At 37.3% G+C, this 19,094-nt stretch overlaps 2 protein-coding genes across 2 annotated transcripts in view; both read right to left on the reverse strand.

Moving 5' to 3' along the window:
• The window catches only part of LOC143213246 (uncharacterized), a 322,622-nt gene that overhangs the window by 231,697 nt on the left and 71,831 nt on the right, over positions 1–19,094 (reverse strand). The window lies entirely within an intron of this gene.
• LOC143213250 (adenosine receptor A1) overlaps positions 125–19,094 on the reverse strand; it is a 57,582-nt gene continuing 38,612 nt past the window's right edge. The window contains exon 5 of the mRNA XM_076432921.1: positions 125–14,034. Coding sequence (XP_076289036.1) covers positions 13,368–14,034 — 667 coding nt within the window. The 3' untranslated portion in view covers positions 125–13,367. The remainder of the gene's footprint in view (positions 14,035–19,094) is intronic.

Genomic DNA, 19,094 nt, shown 5'->3' on the forward strand with positions numbered 1-19,094 from the left:
AGACTTTCGCTATTCTACACTGCGATTAATCTAATTCGGAATTCTCTTAATCGACAGTCACATAAACTGTTCATGCTTCGTCGCGCGTAGTTGGACATTCATTAATACAACATCGATTTTCATATTATTTTATTTTTTTTTTGTTTGCCAGTTTATATCGTTTTATAGTGAAATAATATGAAAGAGTTTCAATCACTACAAAGAGAACGGAGAAACTTTATTGTGAGTTCATGGTCCTCGGAGTTTCATGTGCGGCGACTTAGTACACATAACAATTTCACAGAGAAAAATATATTCAAAAGGTAATTTCGTTCGCCTTGACTACCAGACTCTGGCAACCAGAGCAATTTGCGATATTCAGTTTCGTAAATTGTGTCGCGAAAATTTAAGTCCAGTGTCTACAACGGTATTCCTATAAAGTTACTCAGATACATATTCATTATTTAGATCCATATATTTGTTATCATTAGACAGCGCATGTTTATGCATTTATGTCAAAAATGTGTAGGTGTAATTTGAAACAGTAAAAACAGTAGAAGAACTTAAAGATACAGTTATATCATTTTCAACCTATTAAAAAGATATTTTTAAAAGTAAGTAAGTTCCTATTTCACTCCAGTTTCTTGCAATTCTGGTAGAAGATCTTTATTTTGCATAAAGATCCGCTGACTCGTTTGCGGTAGCGTCAATCGTTCAATTTATTAAATAGAAGTTAGAACAACAGAATTTTCTATATAAAAGAAAAATAATTGGTAAAGTATTCGCGTAACATTAGATTTGTCAAAGAATTCTAACAGAGAATGACTTTCGGTTCAATCGCGAGTGATTTTACACGACTTGCTACATATGTATTGGTGCATTGTTTCTTATTTGCAATGTTAGTCTCATTAGTTGCAAACGTTTACTATGGTTTTAGGCGGATGTCGATGTTTTTGTTCTGTAGATCAATGAAATTGAAATTCTCGCTAAGGAATTCCCACAATTAAGGTGCGATCACAGTGGATCCGATGTCGGACGATTCGGCCGATATCGAAGACACTGTGACCGCGGCCTTAGGCGTTCTACAACATTGTTGTTGTGCAATCTGCAATAGACTGTTTCAAATGTCCTGAAAGTCTGAATAATACGACGAACATTGTCCGAATGTTCATAATAAGCTCTACAAAATAATGAGGTAAATGTTGACAAAAGGAGACCCAGCTCCAATGACCTTGATCTCGACATATGTTGTCAAGGTAATCACATTCTGTTAAATTTCTGTTAAAATTATTTTCACGCAAATGTTAACAATTGTTCAATTTCTGATTCAAGTTTGGTATGTCTCTATCCGGTTTAGGCATAAATAGCAACCATTGAAAATATTGGGTTGAAACGAAAGTTCGTAGCGTTTTTAAATTAAAACTCAAAGATAAAATTAGGATATTTATACATAGATTTGTTCAATAACATATTCTCCATTCTCTTCTATTACGTTTTGCCATTTTTTCGGTGACTTATGTTATTCAATAAACCTATGAATAATTATCTTAATTTTATTTTTAAATTTTGATTTAAAAACGCTACGAACTTTCGTTCCAACCTAATAATTAGATGTAAGTTCGCCTCGAATTTGGAATTCATGGAATGTTGCAGTTAAAACTTCAGGAAAATAATTTATGGCAAGAGCTAGTCAGAAGTGTTAAAATAAAACAATCTTGATCTTATGTCTTATATTGATGTCGGTTCCCTCCCAAACTAGAAAACAATGCATGCACACAGGCCTCAATTACATTTGCATAGACAGTAGAGTTGTAACAGAAGCTCTCCACTTCGTTCGACGGAGTTGTAACAATAAAAATGTTCAAATTATAATCATAGCTTCGCTCAATGACTGACAATTAGTCTGCGGATCTCTATGCAAAATAAAAATTGTCTGCATCGATTGCAAGAAATAGAAACCAAATTGAATGTTATTTCTTCCCTTAATGATTTGAATAAAGGAGAAATCATATATCGACATCTTCAATTTTTCAAATTTTCCAACCATTTTGAATTTCATTTACTCAATTTTCCTATAAATGCATAAAGATCCGCAGTCTACTGATAATGTTTGAAAAATCAGTGTCAACTCCATCAACTGTCTTCTATCAATTTCGAGTCTAACATGGGAACAATAAATATCGATCTGTATAGTCTAGTTAATATGGAGGACGTAGAAAGCTTTCGTTGCAATAAACATGCCATTGAGAATGTTACCGTGATTCGAAGACCGCGATGGAATTTCTAACTAATTTTACACCATTTACGAGGGGAATATATATTTTTGAAAATGTTAGTTCGTATAATTCGCAGGAAAATCCGCAGTCCGGTTATTTACAAGACACCTATGTATCCTATACACGCTACAACTGTATCGTCGTTCATGACTAGACAGCGGCTCTTTATGCAAAATAAAAATTTTCCAGCTGAATTGCAAGAAAACGGAGTGACATAGAAACTTATTTTCTCTCTTAACACTAACCGCACCGAGCACAAAAATGCGACTGCTACACATTGTTTTATAAAAATGACAACACTGAATTTATTTAAATTTCTTGCAAATTTTATAACAATACGTGCTTGAAAGAAAAAATTCATTTAATAATTTCTAGTGGAATTATCCTTGCAACTTCAATGATTATAAAGCAAAGAATGTGACACCGGTCATTTGACCAGTCGTGGTACGTTCAATAGGTTGAAAATAATATAAAGGTATTTTTAAATTTGTCTGATGTTTTTAATGTTTGAAATTACACCTACTCATTTCTGTCGTAAATGCATAAAATCCGCTGTCTATTCGTGACTAACAATAAGCTACGCGAAATAGAGTAATTGGTTCCGCACTTTGTTAATCTGTACGTATATGTTCGGCGGTTTATAGAAAGTAGCACCATACAATCATAGTGGCAATCTGTTTGCTGTCCGGTTTTCGGAAAACGGTTCAAGCGACGGGATAATCGGCCCGCACAAACTCTGTCGCGCTTATTTATCCTGCTATAGGTTTACCGAGCGAACTTGAAGTTTATGGGAGGAGCCAATGGGGATTTCCAGTCTGCACACCAAGAGGAAGGGAATCGGCGAATGAAACTAAGGAGAATTGATGGGGGAAAACAAGGAGAAGTGTTGGAAACTAATGGTGACTAATAGCGACCATCTATTTCAACTCCCACCCCTCCTGCTCAACTTCACTCAGTAAAACTGTACATTGTTTACTGGATTCGATACAATTTCATTATTTACCAGTTACCAGAGCAATCTTTATGCATTAGCTTCTTGATACCGAAGCTAGACTGCCGGGTCAATACGAAACGGAATGTAACTTAAAAAATAAATACACTTTCTGCGTAATCAATTGTACAGTGGGTGTGCGATTAGTAGGCTGCGGATCTTTATACAAATTATACATTCTCTGTGTCAATTACTGAAAATAGTAATTACACAAAAATGTCTCCTCTTGTTAATTATAATTTTTACAAAATAATATAACGATAGTCTGAAATTAATTAAATAAATGCACATAAAACCCGCAGTCTAGTGATAATTCGACATACTTTTATCGAGATTAATATAATTCATGTATTCCATAACATCTTCAACCTTTTTTGCCAATTTTGTTTATTATCTTGTTGTTACTACTTTATTTTTATTTATATAATTGTTTTATTTATAAAATTGTTGGTGAAAATGAATCAAGAACAGACTGTAAAATGAATATTCTAAGCTAGATTAGTAAACTGAGAAATAAGTAAGGACGTAATTAATTAATTGTGAACGGATAAAAGAATGAGATATTTTATGATTGTGATGTTATTATGATTTTAATAATAGTGAAATATATGCATTTTTATTTTTTACATATAAATAGACAATTTAACAATTTGATATTATAAAAATGATAAAAATTCGAGTTCTGTCGTGACCTGGAATTGTATTAAATATAGTAACTAGTAAATAACAATTGAACGAATACATTGTTAAAATTAATGTTAAAAAAAATGTTGAAAGTATACTGGAACGTATTCAAACCATGATATAACATAATAACATTGGTATTTTTAATTCCATTTTTGAATAATTCAATTCAATTCAATGAGAGAAATGTGGCCTCATCCGACGGAAGATAATTAATGTACAGTGGAATTAATAATATTAGTCTCGACAAAACATGTTCCTACTAAATAAGGGGTGCCATTTCGCGAGTATATTGTTCAACAATATGTACAACAGAACGTATATAGATTACAAAGGATATGCATCTTTTGCTGCAAGCAGAGTCGCCAGATTAAGACTTCTATCCCCACTCTATCTTCTCCTTCTACGACGCTATTCCCCCACTCTCTTGTGTCACAATGTCACGTGATTAATCCGGTATTGGCACAGAGAGGGTAACTGTTTCCCCTCATCTGGCGACTCTTGCTACAAGCGATATGAACAGGCTTGCAATGTCTGTCAATGTGCCCAAGCTTGCTTCCTTTGTTGACCCTCGGATGACAGAAATTGGGCGCATTTTGACCCGAAGTTATCAACGTCCCATACAAATTCGAATTTTTTTAGCAGCTAGTTTAAATCATTGGCTTTTAATATTTCACCGACCGGAAGCATATCAGTGTAAATCCTCTATAAATTCAAAAGCCTCGGGGAGGTTCGTTTGCATTTTTCGTAGACGGACACTATTTTTTCGAGCTTCAAAGGCTGAGCCGAACGCAGAGAAGGACAGCGCGTTTAAGGAGAGACCGCGACTCTCCGCGTCTCTTTCTTTCCCATACGCTGTCCTTCCTTGCGCCCAAAACGTTCATCGTCAATTAAACCACTAAATACAGCTGAAATTATATCGTGCTTGGTCTTCTTTTAATCAGAAAAATGCCACAAATATATTGGTGAAAGTTTCATTAAAAAATGCGGGCCTTTGAACTGTGCCGACGACTGCGACTCTCCGCGTCGCATTAGTAGTGGTTCACACCGATATACCCGAGCTGAGATTAGATTACTACAGTGGAGGGGATATTTTTTTGCGTTTATCGTGTACGGCTTTTTGCCTTTATAGAGGATTTACTGTAATAGTGAAATTTACCAAAAGAAAGCATAGAAATTTTATTTTTCATTGCAATCTTAAATGAAACTATTAGATGACGTTATTGAGAGTGACCTGTTAGTTCACAATGAAAATTGCTATTGCTATTGAAGGTTCCATTAAAAAGTGTTTAGCCATGTACCATGGATTTTTCAAAATTATGCGATAATCACCGGTCGGTAATGTGTTAACATGTTGTGTACGGCGCCTGTACATATTGCTGTCGTTTCCGTTCAGTCGACAGCGAGCGAGCACTTGACAGTTGTCAAGTTGAAAGTTGAAAAGCGAAAAGTTCGCTGTCAGTCGCCAGGGACTGACGCCGCGCAGAATTACCACAGATCTCAAAGAAATGGGCTCAAAACTATATAAAAGAACTATAATTGTATAAAATATAACTGTCATCAAATTGTCGTAAACATTCTCTGCCTGTAAACACGATACTCTGCCCGAGAGCATGTTGCGGATTTCTTTATTTTTAGAAATGATCGACAACAGATGACCTCCGTCCGGTCCAAACCACAATATAAGTAAGCAACGCTGACACTAATTGAAAGGGTACACGAACGAAAAAAATAGAAAGAAAGACAAATATTTTCCATCGTCTCTCCGAGACAGAGTAAAGCTACCAGTTTGCAGACAGAGAAAGCTGAAATACTTAGGATATAATTCGGTCGATGGTATATTATGCTGCGAATAATGCCATGATCGAGTACAATTCGAGAAACATGACGTCACGCGTTGCTACCGCTACAACGGCCATCGTTAAACGCGAATTAATGTTTACACTTATAGACGGCATACGAGTTCTACAGATTAGTCGTTTCACGTTATGTAACACTATATTATCCACGGTATACAATATACAATATTGTCCGGTAGATCTCTTCAATTCGCTTATTACATAACAAGATAAATGTGTGTGAGTATTCGTAATGGATCTTCTAAAATATAATAACTAGGCGTGTCGCAAACACGTTAAACACTAGCGAGAAGTCGTCGAAGTGAACTATGATTTTAAACGGTGTTTCGTTATGTGTGTCTGTAATAAATGCTCAGTTATGCTTACATTTTGTTAGACGCCTTGTGTACGCAGGGCGACGATGATAGTCGGAAAAATTTTTCTGCGAAAACAAATCAACGGTGTGAGATTCATTGTTTTTTTTTCGTTCTCAAGAAAACGGAAAGTAAAAATTTCTAACACGATACAAGAGTGCAGCGAGACGTTCGAGAGCAGTGGAGGCTATTCTGTCTGCATCGTCATTGGCTGCTTCGCAAAGTGGAGGGGATAGAGGCGTGACGCTAAGGGAACCACTATAGTGAGATTCTGCGGAGGAAACGCGTCGTTTGTTAATATGTCTGACCATTGCTCGCTGATTCTACTTCAAGCGAGAAAAGAAAGTAGTATAATCCACGTTTCAGCTAGTTTACTATACTCTACACGTAGTTTCAGAGTACTCTACTCATAGTTTCTACATTTAAATTCAGTTTTCTCGAGAACGAAATTTCCATGGGAATTTTACTACACACTGTTAATTTGTTTTGGCATAAATCATCAACTACTTCATACTTTTGCACCACTTCTACGTCGCACACTACACATTCTTTGTTTCGTGTAAGATATTCTATTGTATATACGCACAGTTACGAGTACGTTAAACAGTTACACGACTAGAATAGTTTCTTCCTCTAGGTAAAACAGAACTTTCACGACCGCCGCTCGTCTTGCGATCGAAGAAATCAATTATACAAATACTTGGTTTCCGGAGTGGTCCAAAATTGTGAGTACGCGATGAAAGGTTGCGGTATTGTGAGTAGATGCCGGATTTTTATGTGAAATAAAAATGTTTACTTCTTTTCTTAATAATTTTAACATGCTGGAAATAATCCAACAGTATTTTTCAAGTTTTTAAATTTTCTCGAATGGTTTTACATTTGATCACGTTTGTCATAAATCCATAAAATCTGCAATCTAATTATAAATTTTGTTATAATATATAGATGTTCCATGTTTACTAATGTGTTAATCGATTCACGTATCAATGGATGTAAATACAAATTATAAATTGAATTTCTCTTCCATTTAAATTTAACAAATTAGTCTCCACTATAATTTAATTACTGTATATTCTTTCTCATTTAAGATAACTCGATTAAAGATCCACAGAACATTCCAGTAGATCTGTGACAGTTTGCAGTCACTCCGAAATTTTGATTCACAAACATTTGAAAGTTACTAAATGAATCAAACGATGATTGTCATGATTTAGGACCACTCGCGCAATGTATTTTTTCTATAAACAATTTCGGACCGGCTTGAAAGTTGCGACAGTCGCAGAACAAGAAAAACTGTATAATAAAAATGTAGCCGGGAAAGAACGGTTACGATGAACTTTTTCCTGGTCCCATTTCTCAAGCACTATCGTTATCGGCGTTTCTTATCACTCAGTGTCCTGCCCCCTTGCCTTTGTTAGAACAACCCACGTCCCCTTAGAATTTCCCGACACGTTCAATCATAGCCCGAGATTTTTGTACTCGTGTTAGAGTGATCCGTTTTGTTGCAACTTCTAACAAAGTTTTCGTCGTTTCGACGTCAGCCTTAAATTTTGCACGAACCGGTGCGGCGCGGCGGGGAAATGTACCTACTCGCATTAGAATTGCGACACCGAGAAAAAGAAATGTTATAATAAGGTTGTGGGCAGAGTCGCCGGATTAAAACTCGTGTCCCCACTCTACCTTCCCCTTCTACGAACGCGTCACGTGACGCGTTCCGTCACTGGCAGAGAGAGGGTAACTTTTCCCCTCGATTCGTGTTATCCTCATCTGGCGACTCTGGTTGCGGGCGTTTATGCTCTCACGCTTTTAACAAGTTTAGAATAGTTAGAATTGAATAAAATTTTATATTCTTGGCTAACTATTAGGTGAAACAATCGATATTCTTAAATTACTTCATGTTTGAATTTTTTAAAAGACATTTTTATCAAATATTTGAAACATATATTTGTATTTTTTAGAATGAATAATCAGAGTCATATGAAATATTAATTTGTCCAGGTTACCATTCTGCCGGTGTCGCAATTCTTATGCAAAGTGTTGTAATGAAATTAATAATTTATTCTTCGTGTTATTGTCGAGTACATCGGTCGCTTTTTAAACATATTTACTGCCTCCCGCAGTCGGAATATTTCGTTCTAGCACCACGTTTCTTACACGTTCTTACCATTACAGGAATATTATTAAAATGGTCTATTAGAAGAGTTACTACACGAGATAGAGAAAAGTCATAATGTAAAAATGTGTGTTCGAGATCATTTTATCAATTTCTGCAGCCTTGTAAAATCATCAGGATACAACACTGATTTGCTTAAAGCTGACAATGTGTTATGGTTCATTCTCTCCTGAAAATGATTATTAAGTTTGAACAGTTCATTTCGGAATCCAAAAGGAATTCCTTCGAGTACTAATAAATCAAGTACTTTTTAACGTACTAATAAACTAATAAAATGATGTTCGTTGAAGAGTCATTTTACACTGAATCCATCATTTTTGTATCTGTTTCCTCTTAATTATAACATGTAGAGTATCAAAAATGGAAGAAAGTAATTTCATGAAGAAAATTCACTTAGAACTTCAAAGATAACAATTCTCACCGATTCTATTGAAAGAAATTTTCGAGCTCCCTTTCTTTTCGTTTTAACTTTAAAACATCGTTATGTTATATTTACTAATTATTTGTTTAAAAAGTCATCGCTGCAGTATAAAACCATTGGCAACATTTTTATTTTATAAATCTGACTGTTGGATTACTTTAATGCAAGAATTCCTTTATGTGCAAGAATGCAAGTACAAAAATGATGGATTCGTGAAACGATCTATCAAAACGATATGATTAGCAAAGGCTGTGCAAAATTTAAGACTGCAATGTACATTATGCCGCATTACCGAACAATCATACCTAAAAGTGTGATCACAGATGGACAGAAGGCATGTATAGCTGCCCTGAAATGAATTGAGCCAAAGAGACCGCATGCTACCTATTGTTTCGAACAAATGGTGGCGTAGAGGCTTTCTTAAGCACTTGTCTTTCATATGCCAGCCGGCCCTAGACGCTCCTCGTTTGGATCAATTCATTACGAGAGATCTATAACATACAATATATTTATACACACAGTCAGGAGATACGTTGCTACGATAACTATTCATTAATAAATAGAATCACGAGACCAGCTACTGTATATGTATACGAGTTTTAGCACATATCGTGTATTTACAATGAACGCGTTTCCATTTTTGTTCTTTTAATGCTCCTCGTGCAGTGGAACGAGAAAAGTGTACTTTTTAAAATTTCTTGTCACAATCAATTTCTCATTTTTCAGGAGTACGCAAGTTTCAGAGTCATTTGTTTGTCGTCTGTTAGGAGACAATCGATAAGAATATTTATTTATTCTCGGCAACTCGATTTTGCTAAACTATGTGCATTTGATGGTTCGAGTTTTGTGTGCTTGTACGTATTCAAATTTCAATTTTTGAATACAAGTTCGATGCAATGTTTGATAAGTTGCTCTGTCATCATTTAAACAATACTATCATTGTTGTCTTATAAGCAAAAGTAGCTGATTTTTTAAATATTTAACATAATTGTAATTGCTGTTGCTTCCAAGAACTATATTTGGCAATCTAGGACAAAGTTGATAAATGGAAAAGTTTGTCTTGTTATTTTCAGCCAATGTATAAATAATGTCGAAGGACCAGCCATCCCTTGCAAAAATTAATATTAGAAATTATTTAATTATAGATGTAATATGTTGAATTTCAGTCGTCTCTTCGTCGCCAAACAGGAGTTTTTATTTTTACGTGACAGCGTTTACATTTCCCTTCACACAAGCGTTCTATACTCGATTAATATTTAGTATAATTCCACCTTGGCTCTCATTTCTTCGCCAAAAATGTAAATTTAGAAGAATCACAACATATTAATATTTAACGACTAGAAAACTGGAATAAGATTACTATAACATTACTAAACAATTGATAAATATATGTTAACAGATATTGCTGAATTGAAGTACAAGCACATGAGGCTCGTCTCCATATTTTTTCGTTCCCATTGACAAAATAATAATGATAATAATAACATTGGAACGCGGTAGAAAATTCTCATTTACACGCATGCAAAATTATAAATTAAAAAATAATATAATGCACACATAAACTTCGTATTCCTATTCTTGTAATTTCTTTGAGATTTCATTAAATTTTATATATTATTTATTTCCATGTGTTGGTTTTACTTCATGACTGCTCATTGTCGTTAATTTTCACTTTATATCAAAGCCAAGTCAACACGAATTTTAATGCCAAGCTTCTTCAATAAAATTGCTAAAAGCTGGTAGGAATAATTTTACATTATAATTAAGAAATTGATATATTAACGAAATTGTACGATATGCATATATCTTCTTATAATTACTAACTTTTCATATTCTTCTTCGCTTTTCTTGCCCAAGTAATTGCTATTATCTCGTCGTAATAACTCTTTTACATCGAGCTAGTTGAAATCATCAACGCAAACCTCTTCGCAAAATCATCACGACGACCATTATCAACATTATTATAAACATCTTACTTCGTATTCATTTAGCTCCCACGATATACATGTTTTTAGCCATGGTTTCAGTCACATCGATAGATTTTATCCTACCCGCTACATTATATATATATATTATTATTCTTCAAATATTCATTGTGTTATGAAAGTTGTGTGTTACTTCACTTATGGACTGTTCGAATGCACTCACGAACCTGTGCAGGTTCGAGTCTCTCACTCCTTGTATTCTTTCAGTCTTCAAAACTTTAGCTTCAACTGTTTTCCACAGAACAGGCTTCAAAGAGAGAATTTGAATATACATTTGTTTCTTAAATAAGTCCTGTGAGCCAACTTGCTGCAGTAATGAATATAAATAGAGCTTTTAATAAAAATAGAAAACACTCTTTAAGAAAATAGAAATCTCATTCTGTAATCCCACTTATCAAATTAAAGAACTGTATAGTGATTCTCTTTTTCACGAAATCGATTCGAAGGAATTCTGTGTATCATTTGTATAATATATAAAAAACAGTCGACTCATGGAAGAATGAAGTTGGAAGAATATATAATATATGGGGTAAAAAAAAATGGAAGGATTTCCTTGACCCTTGTGCACTGTTTAAGCTCGTTTTAGCCAACTGCAAGCCTTACTCCTTTTTATCTATAGTGAGTTAAAAACAATTCAATTGAAGTGGAAACAAAATTTCATTAACCAAGTTGTGTCTAATTAAATGATTATCAAAATTGTCATAAACTACGATATAAATGTACGAACACCTGTGTTTTACTGTTTGTATCATACACTCCTGTAAATTAGTACTTGTATATTTATGAATTTATGAATAAATCAAGTGAACCTTACAAAATGTGCAAAATGCATTTAATGCGTTTATAAAATGCATAAATATTTTATACACATTCTGTGCACTCGTTGTTACATATTACGACGTTCAGTACTTTAAGAAATAGTATTAACCCATTTAGGCCTATCGTACCACATACGGTACATTGAAAATAATTTACTGACATACTTAAGTTTCATACAACTAATTTATATCGGCGTCAAGTAGAGGGAATAAACAATGCTATATAAAAATTGAGTGGGGGAATTCGCCAAAGAGTGAACATTTATAACTAACGTATCACATTCTGTCTGAAACAATTTCGGGACTAAATGGGTTAAGGAATGTGCAAGAAAATTGTTGGCTGTCAACAAAAATGATCAACTGCACGAATGCTGGCGCACGCCTAAACAGTGCACGCAGGTTGAACATCGGAGCGTGAGCATAGTAAAGTTTTGAATGGACGGCGATTGTTTGTTTCGGTGTTGATCACAATCTCCTAAATGTTTCCTTTCGCATTGAATGCGGTTCTGAGTGCGAGCTCGCTCGATCTCTAGTTTATTATAGTCAGCAATTAGGACGCTCTTGATGGTGAGACAGCGAGTGATGCGATTTCTTGCAAGAAGTGACAGCAACGGGGTCACAAAAGAATAATAAGCAGGTACGTATCCGAGCGTTTGCACAAAAGCGTATCGTTCACGAACATATTCATTGTCAACGCTCCGATGCAGTGTTAGGATACTTGCTCGCGAGAAGCTTCCCAAGTTATGCTGACTTTCTGATGAGCTACTGATAGATAAAAACAGATCAATACTGTGCGCATAAGACCGCAACGAACGAAGTGAAAACTTCTATGGCGATTGCACACCTGTCTGTTTCTCGTTCCCCCGAGTTTACCCGAATAGCGTTTCACCTCGGAGCGTGACGGATCAGACTCATTCATTGCCCAGCAGATGTGTACGCGGTGCGCCTAGAGAAGTTTTCACTTCCATAATACTCGTGGAGCTGAGTATTCCGGTACTCTTTGACAAATGACTGGACTGCGGATGTTTATGCATATTACCGGTATCTTGAAATTCCTCAAACGTTTTTACCAATTTTTGTTATAAATGCATAGAATCCGCAGTCTAATCTTCGCGTCAGACTCGATAAGCCGAGAGGTCAATCTGCACAAGAGTCCAAAGATGCCGGTAGTCTTTCACAAATAACTGGACTGCGGATGTTTATGCAGATTTGTTTCTGTTCTTAATCATGTTGAAGAGTTGAAAGTACTACACCAGTATCCAGTAGCGCGATATAACTAGTTGGGGCCTTGGGCAAAGTAGAATTTCGGAGCCCCTAACCCCAACGAAATAACTTTATGAGAAAAACGCAGAATTTGGATCTTGGATCTTGGTTTGTGTTCGGGGCCCCCTTTTGCTTGGGACCCCGGGCATTTGCCCAAGTTGTCCATAGGGTAACGCGCCACTGGCAGTATCTTGAAATTCCTTAAACGTTTTTACCAATTTTTATGATAAATGCATAGAATCCGCAGTCTAATCTTGCGTCAGACTCGGTAAGCCGAGGGGTCAGTCTACACAAGAGCCCAAATATCTGATAGTATCATCAAGAAATCGGCACGAAAGGGAGCGGATCTAGCCGGGCAAAACGCAACGGTATCCGGCGTAGGTGAGCTGCGAGTCAGTCTCAGAAGCGCTTCAGAAGAGGCAGCAAAGAGGAAGAAGAAGAAGAAGAAGAAGAAGAATTGTTGAATTGGACGGCGCGCGATCGGTTCGCGTCGTGGAGGACGCTCCCGTGAGTATCCCGTGAGTATCCTGTGAGTATTCCATAAGTATCCCGTGAGTTCTAGGCTTTAGAGCTCGTAGACGTCTCGGCCGTTGGGTCTGCCCAGTTCCCTGGTGGACCTGCAGGACGCCGGGCTGGTGTACGAGTGGATGATGTGGACCCTGAAGCGGAGGTCGCTGGTGTTCCTCGCAGGATCGCCGCGTGTCCTCCTCGAGAAGCTGACCGTGGTCTTGCAGCAGCAGTAGTGGAACAGCTTGACGTACGCGCTGCGAAAGTGTCTGTCGGCCACGCAGTAGAGGAGGTTGTTGAAACAGGACTTGGAGAGTGCTAACCAGGCGAGGTTGTAGAGGACACGCGCGCTCATCGGCCAGAATGAGTTCAGGCAAACGGCCACGCCGAACGGTAGCCAGAACATCAGGAACATAACGCAGCTATACATGTTCGCCTTGGCCAGCTCGTAGTCCCACGAGAACGCGACCGGAGGCTTATACGAACCCCTGGTGGCGTGTCGGACACGGATCACCAATTTCGTGTAGAAGATCGTGGTCGTTAACGTTGGACAGCCTAACAGCACAATCGCCATGATTATCTGCTCCCACGCTATCCCGGTGAAGCGGCGACGACAGAAGTCCGGCCCGTTGTCCAACGACGATTCCCGCACCACAGCCATCACTGATAGCAGCCAGATCGAGATGATCGTGATTGTCACGCGACTCGGTGTCAAGGTCGCGTATCTGCAAACCGAAGATTTTTTATTTGTAGATACAGATGCAGGGATGTAATGTACAGGGGCAACATGGATATACAGGGACTCCCAAACATGTTGTACTTCCTTGAAAGGGGCGATTCCTGAGGTCAAGTAGCTTTTTACTTGATAATGAAGTTCACATCTCCTGCTATGATTTAGTTCACCTCAGATAAACTGATGTTCAGTGCTACGACGATCAATTTTAAGCAAGTCCACCACGGCGGTCAACGTGTTAACCTATTTGCACCATAGCGCACGGTTACATTTACATCAGTTCGAGAGCCAGCAGTTACATTCAAAACGTCTTTTTTGTCTCTTTCCTTTGCGGTCATTCTCTATCCATGTCTACTGAGGTGATTTCGTCAAGTTCAAGGAACCGACAAGCGAATGATGGGGGAAAGAGTAGGGCTGACTCGTGTGAATTTAACTGAGCACTACTGTAATTCTAAACAGGTAGTGGCCAACTTCTTAATTCCGTGACGCTCGATTGACAGTATAGCCGGATTATTCCGGGCTTGGTGACGTATGGCAGTCAACGTGAGCGGATTATTCCACTTACGGATGCAAACGGATTAACATTATGACTATCGAACCCGTTGAAATGACTCTTTTGTGGACAAGATATATTTATTTATTCAGACGTATTTTGTGAAAAAACGTTAAGCTGGTGGATTTCTTTTTCGAAAAACTGGCGTGGTTTTTATTCCAAAGATCCTGATGTCTCCAAAAATCAGACAAGAACTTTTGCAATCATCCAATCAAATCTTCACAAAGATATTTTCCCGCAACGAACAGCGAGAGAAAATTTGTGAAAAGATCCCGACAATTTCTGGCTCATGGATCATTTTAAATCCCGGGTCAAACGTGATTCGTCATGCCGAGGATTAAAGCGTGTACCACATGTGTCCGGGGCAAGGAAGTGGAAACGTTTCACTCCGCCCACTACTAAACGCTATTGGCGCTAGACCAAGGTAGTTCCTCTCGGAAAAATTGTTCCACTGGATACTTACGATCATTCGCGACACGCAAATCATCGGGGTAATGCAATTGGTCGAACTTCCAGCAAATGTTTAGTGTCTCCCGCCACTTTTCAGTAGACTATTCCCCGCAAGTTCTTTCTCTCAACAACGCCCGGGTTCCCAATAATTCTCCTTAGCGTCCGCCACTAATTTTCTTTAGCATTTCTTACCAATCCTGTTTAGCACGTCCCATAAATTCCCCGCGGGTTTTCCTCGTTATGCCTCATTGGCCCACCCCACTAATTTCCCTTGGCTCCGCCCACAAACTTCGAAATTGCTCGGCGAACCTATACATGCATAGCCGGCCGTTTGACTGTCGTCTCGTGAAATTTCTAGCGTTCGAGAAATATAATCAGAAACATGATTGATCGATAAACAGTACGGTTGTGCGAAGCTACGAAAAAGTTGTAGAATCGACAGTAATGTTGTAGAATCGACAGGAATGTTGTAGAACAGGCTCATTTTAGAAACTCCGAAAAAATTATACGATCTACAGGAACATTTTTGAACATCCAAAAAATTGTAGAGTCTATAGGAACATTTTTGAACTTTCGAAAATGTTGTAGGGCCCACAAGCTCATTTTGCAATCTTCAAAAGAATTGTAGAATCTGGAAGAAACGTTTTAGAACCTCCGAAAAAATTGTAGAACTTGGAAGAAACGGTTCAGAACCTCCAAAAATATTACATGATCTACAGGAACATTTTTGAACATCTAAAAAATTGTAGGGTCTACAGGAACATTTAGTAGGATCTACATTGTAGGATCTACAAGAAGCATTTTCGAACCTACGAAACATTGTTCGGATCTACGAAAACGTTTCGAAACCTTTGAAGAATTTATATGATCGACAGGGACATCTTTGATCCTTCGAAAAAATTACACGATCCACAGGCTCATCTTTGAACCTTCGAAAAAAATTATATAATCTACAGCGACATTCTTGAACCTCCGAAAAAATTGTAGAATCTAGAAGAAACGTTTAGAATTATTTATCAATCATGATACTGTGTGCTTTATTCAGAGATCCTATGTACTCTTCGAGAAATTAATACAAATTTATACTAGAGTGTACATAAGCCAGATGTTTGAACGTCGTCCCGGGTAATTTCTAACGTTCTCGAAACACAACCAGAAACTCGATCGATCGATAAACGACACGGTTGTGCCGGGCGCAATCTATGAGAGTTACGATTGCTGAGTTAGTTCGCTTCGTTAACGCATCAATGCGGAATTTAATGAGCTCCGGCGACTCTGAATTGGTTCGTAAACGCACTATTGTTTTCGGCGCTGATGAAGCGGGGTACTCACCACCGGGGATTCGGATCGTTATTGCTCCCAGACGACGAATTACAAAGATCGATTCCCGCGCGTTCCCGAGCGAAAAGAATCCCTACATAATGCCCAATAATTTAAGGGTATAAATCCATCGCCCCTGGAGCTATCAACATTAATTTTTATGATTTTCTGTACAACGCGATCTGCATTATCTGCGTTATCAAACTACATTACGATGATTTACTGAAATTGCACGCTCGCTATAATTCTCCCGCAGAATAATCGCATTTGTGAGCGCATGAATATTTTGTGGATATTAGTATCCACTACGGAATTATGGTGGTCAAGTTTGAAGAGTAGAGAAAAGATAATTGTATTGAAAAATCAATTTTAAAGGGAAATTACACGGTCGATAAGCTAGTAAGTAATCTCTAAAGAAAATATTTTACTCTTGTTTTATTTTTATTCTTCACACTTGTTCTCTCAACACTAAAAATATATTTCAAAATCAAAAGGTTGCTCTGGAAATTATATTTGTTCTTCGAGACATATTTTGTAATTTCATCGGGTAAATTAAAGCGTCGAGAAGGCATTGGAAAGTGGCGTAACAAGTATCTGGAACGTTTCCTGAGAAAAAGGTGCACAAACGTAGGAAAGGAAACGTAGCAAGGTACACCTTTCCGTGTCCCCTTAAACTTCGCCGAGAAGCCCCGTAATCTCTCCCTATTGCCATGGGCAACAATAACGCTTGAAGTCACGACATCGCCTCTGTTAATGTTCGCCGAAGCAAACGGCGAAGCGGACCTGCTAACAATCGATGCAACGCTCCTCTTTGACCTAACAATTTTCTCTGAAAAGCTAGCCGTCCCTTTGAGGACCAAGATATTCCAATCAGGGCATGGTCGCTGTATTCACTGGACACCTCCGGTCAATATTCAGAACCTAGAAAAAATCTTAGGGTCTACAGAAACATTTTAGAAAGCACGAAGAGATTGTAGGATCCGCAGAAATGGCCTCGAACCTATAAAAAAAAATTGTACCGTCTATAGAAACATTTCAGAGCCTACGGGAAAGATGTAGGGTCTCCGGGATCATTTCAGCATCATCAAAAAAGTTATGGGTATTGAAGGAAACTTTTTAGAATCTATGAAAAATATTGTAGGGACTACAGGAACATTTAAGAACTTTCGAAAAAATGACGCGATCTACAGGAACATTTTTGAACCTCCGAAAAAATTGTAGGATCTAGAAGAAACATTGCAGAACATTCGAAAAAATTGTAGGATCTAGAAGAAACATTGCAGAACATTCGAAAAAATTGTAGGATCTAGAAGAAACGTTTGGAAACCTACGAAAAATTTACATGACCTACGGGAACATTTTTGAACCTCCGAAAAAATTGTACGGTCTACAGGCACATTTTTGAATCTCTGAAAAAATTGTAGTATCTAGAAGAAACGTTTTAAATCCTTCGAAAAAGTTGTAGAATCTAGAAGAAACGTTTTAAAACCTTCGGAAAAATTGTAGAAAATCTAGAAGAAACCTTTTAAAACCTTCAAGAAAATTCTACGAAACTATAGAAGGTAGGAAGACAGGATTGAAGTAAAAAAGAAGTTTCTACAATGAATGGAAAAAAAGTGAAAAAAATGTTCAGGGCTAAGGAACGACATGATACAGTTCTGATTCCCACGTCACGTTCTTTGACACGAGAATATTGCTTTTTACATCGGTCATTCTTGCAATTTCTACCCGTTATGATTGTGAAAGGGGATGAACAAAATAATAAATGGTTTTATTGTATAATAGGTTAAAGTTCAATAATATTCCTCGAAAGGCCTGTTTCTAATAGGAAAATCAGACCTCGGGTTTGTTGTCGGTCAAAGCAACGTTCGTTATCAACTAAACAGACTGTGATTGGATTATTAGCTAATCGGATTAATGAATAATCGGGATGCAACGTGATTTTTGGAAAATTAGGAACTGTTCTACGCGAGAACTTGTTACCGATGTATTATCCAGTTTCGTGCATCCTTTGATATGCGTAAAATGCACGTTTTTAAAAATTGTGCAACTTCGCGGACACTTTCGCATCGGTGGGAACCAAACAGACGGAAAAATTGTTTGAACTTCCGTGAATTGCACGCGGTAAACTTTTGTCAATGTGTTGAAAAGATTCGAAATTGTACAAGTTTTATAGAGAAAAAAAACGGAATAAAGCTAGCACGATTTCGTTCAGCGACGTTAAACAGAGATGTTTCAATTTTCAGTACACTTCGCAGAAAAACGAAAATATTTGGAAATTCATTTTCCTGCTTTTTACACTTGTAGAATAAAATATTATTTTTAAATATTATTCTAAAGACTTGCTGCGGGAAACGGAATATATTATTTATAAAGTCCTGGACACGATTTCGAATAATGTGGACTATACAATACTATTTCAAATATTTTACTAACCGCTGTTACCAAGTCTACCGGAGAAGAGCGGTCAACCGAACAGCGTGTCTACCTGAATCACCGTTCACTGTGGCCTTTGTCGGCCTGTTCTGTCCACTATTTTGCTGTCCATGAATTAAAAAAAACGCACGTTAAAGGGGACCGGACCGAGATCGTAATGATATTTCTCCCAAAATTTTTGAAATTCAATCTAGCTCTATCTTCATCTTTAATCCTCGTATGGAGCAATTTGTTTAACGTTAATCCTTATTCGATTACGAAATACCAATAATTAATGTTTCACTGAATTCGTA

The sequence above is a fragment of the Lasioglossum baleicum genome, chromosome 11 (assembly GCF_051020765.1).
Source record: "Lasioglossum baleicum chromosome 11, iyLasBale1, whole genome shotgun sequence".
NCBI classification, from domain to species: Eukaryota; Metazoa; Arthropoda; class Insecta; order Hymenoptera; family Halictidae; genus Lasioglossum; species Lasioglossum baleicum.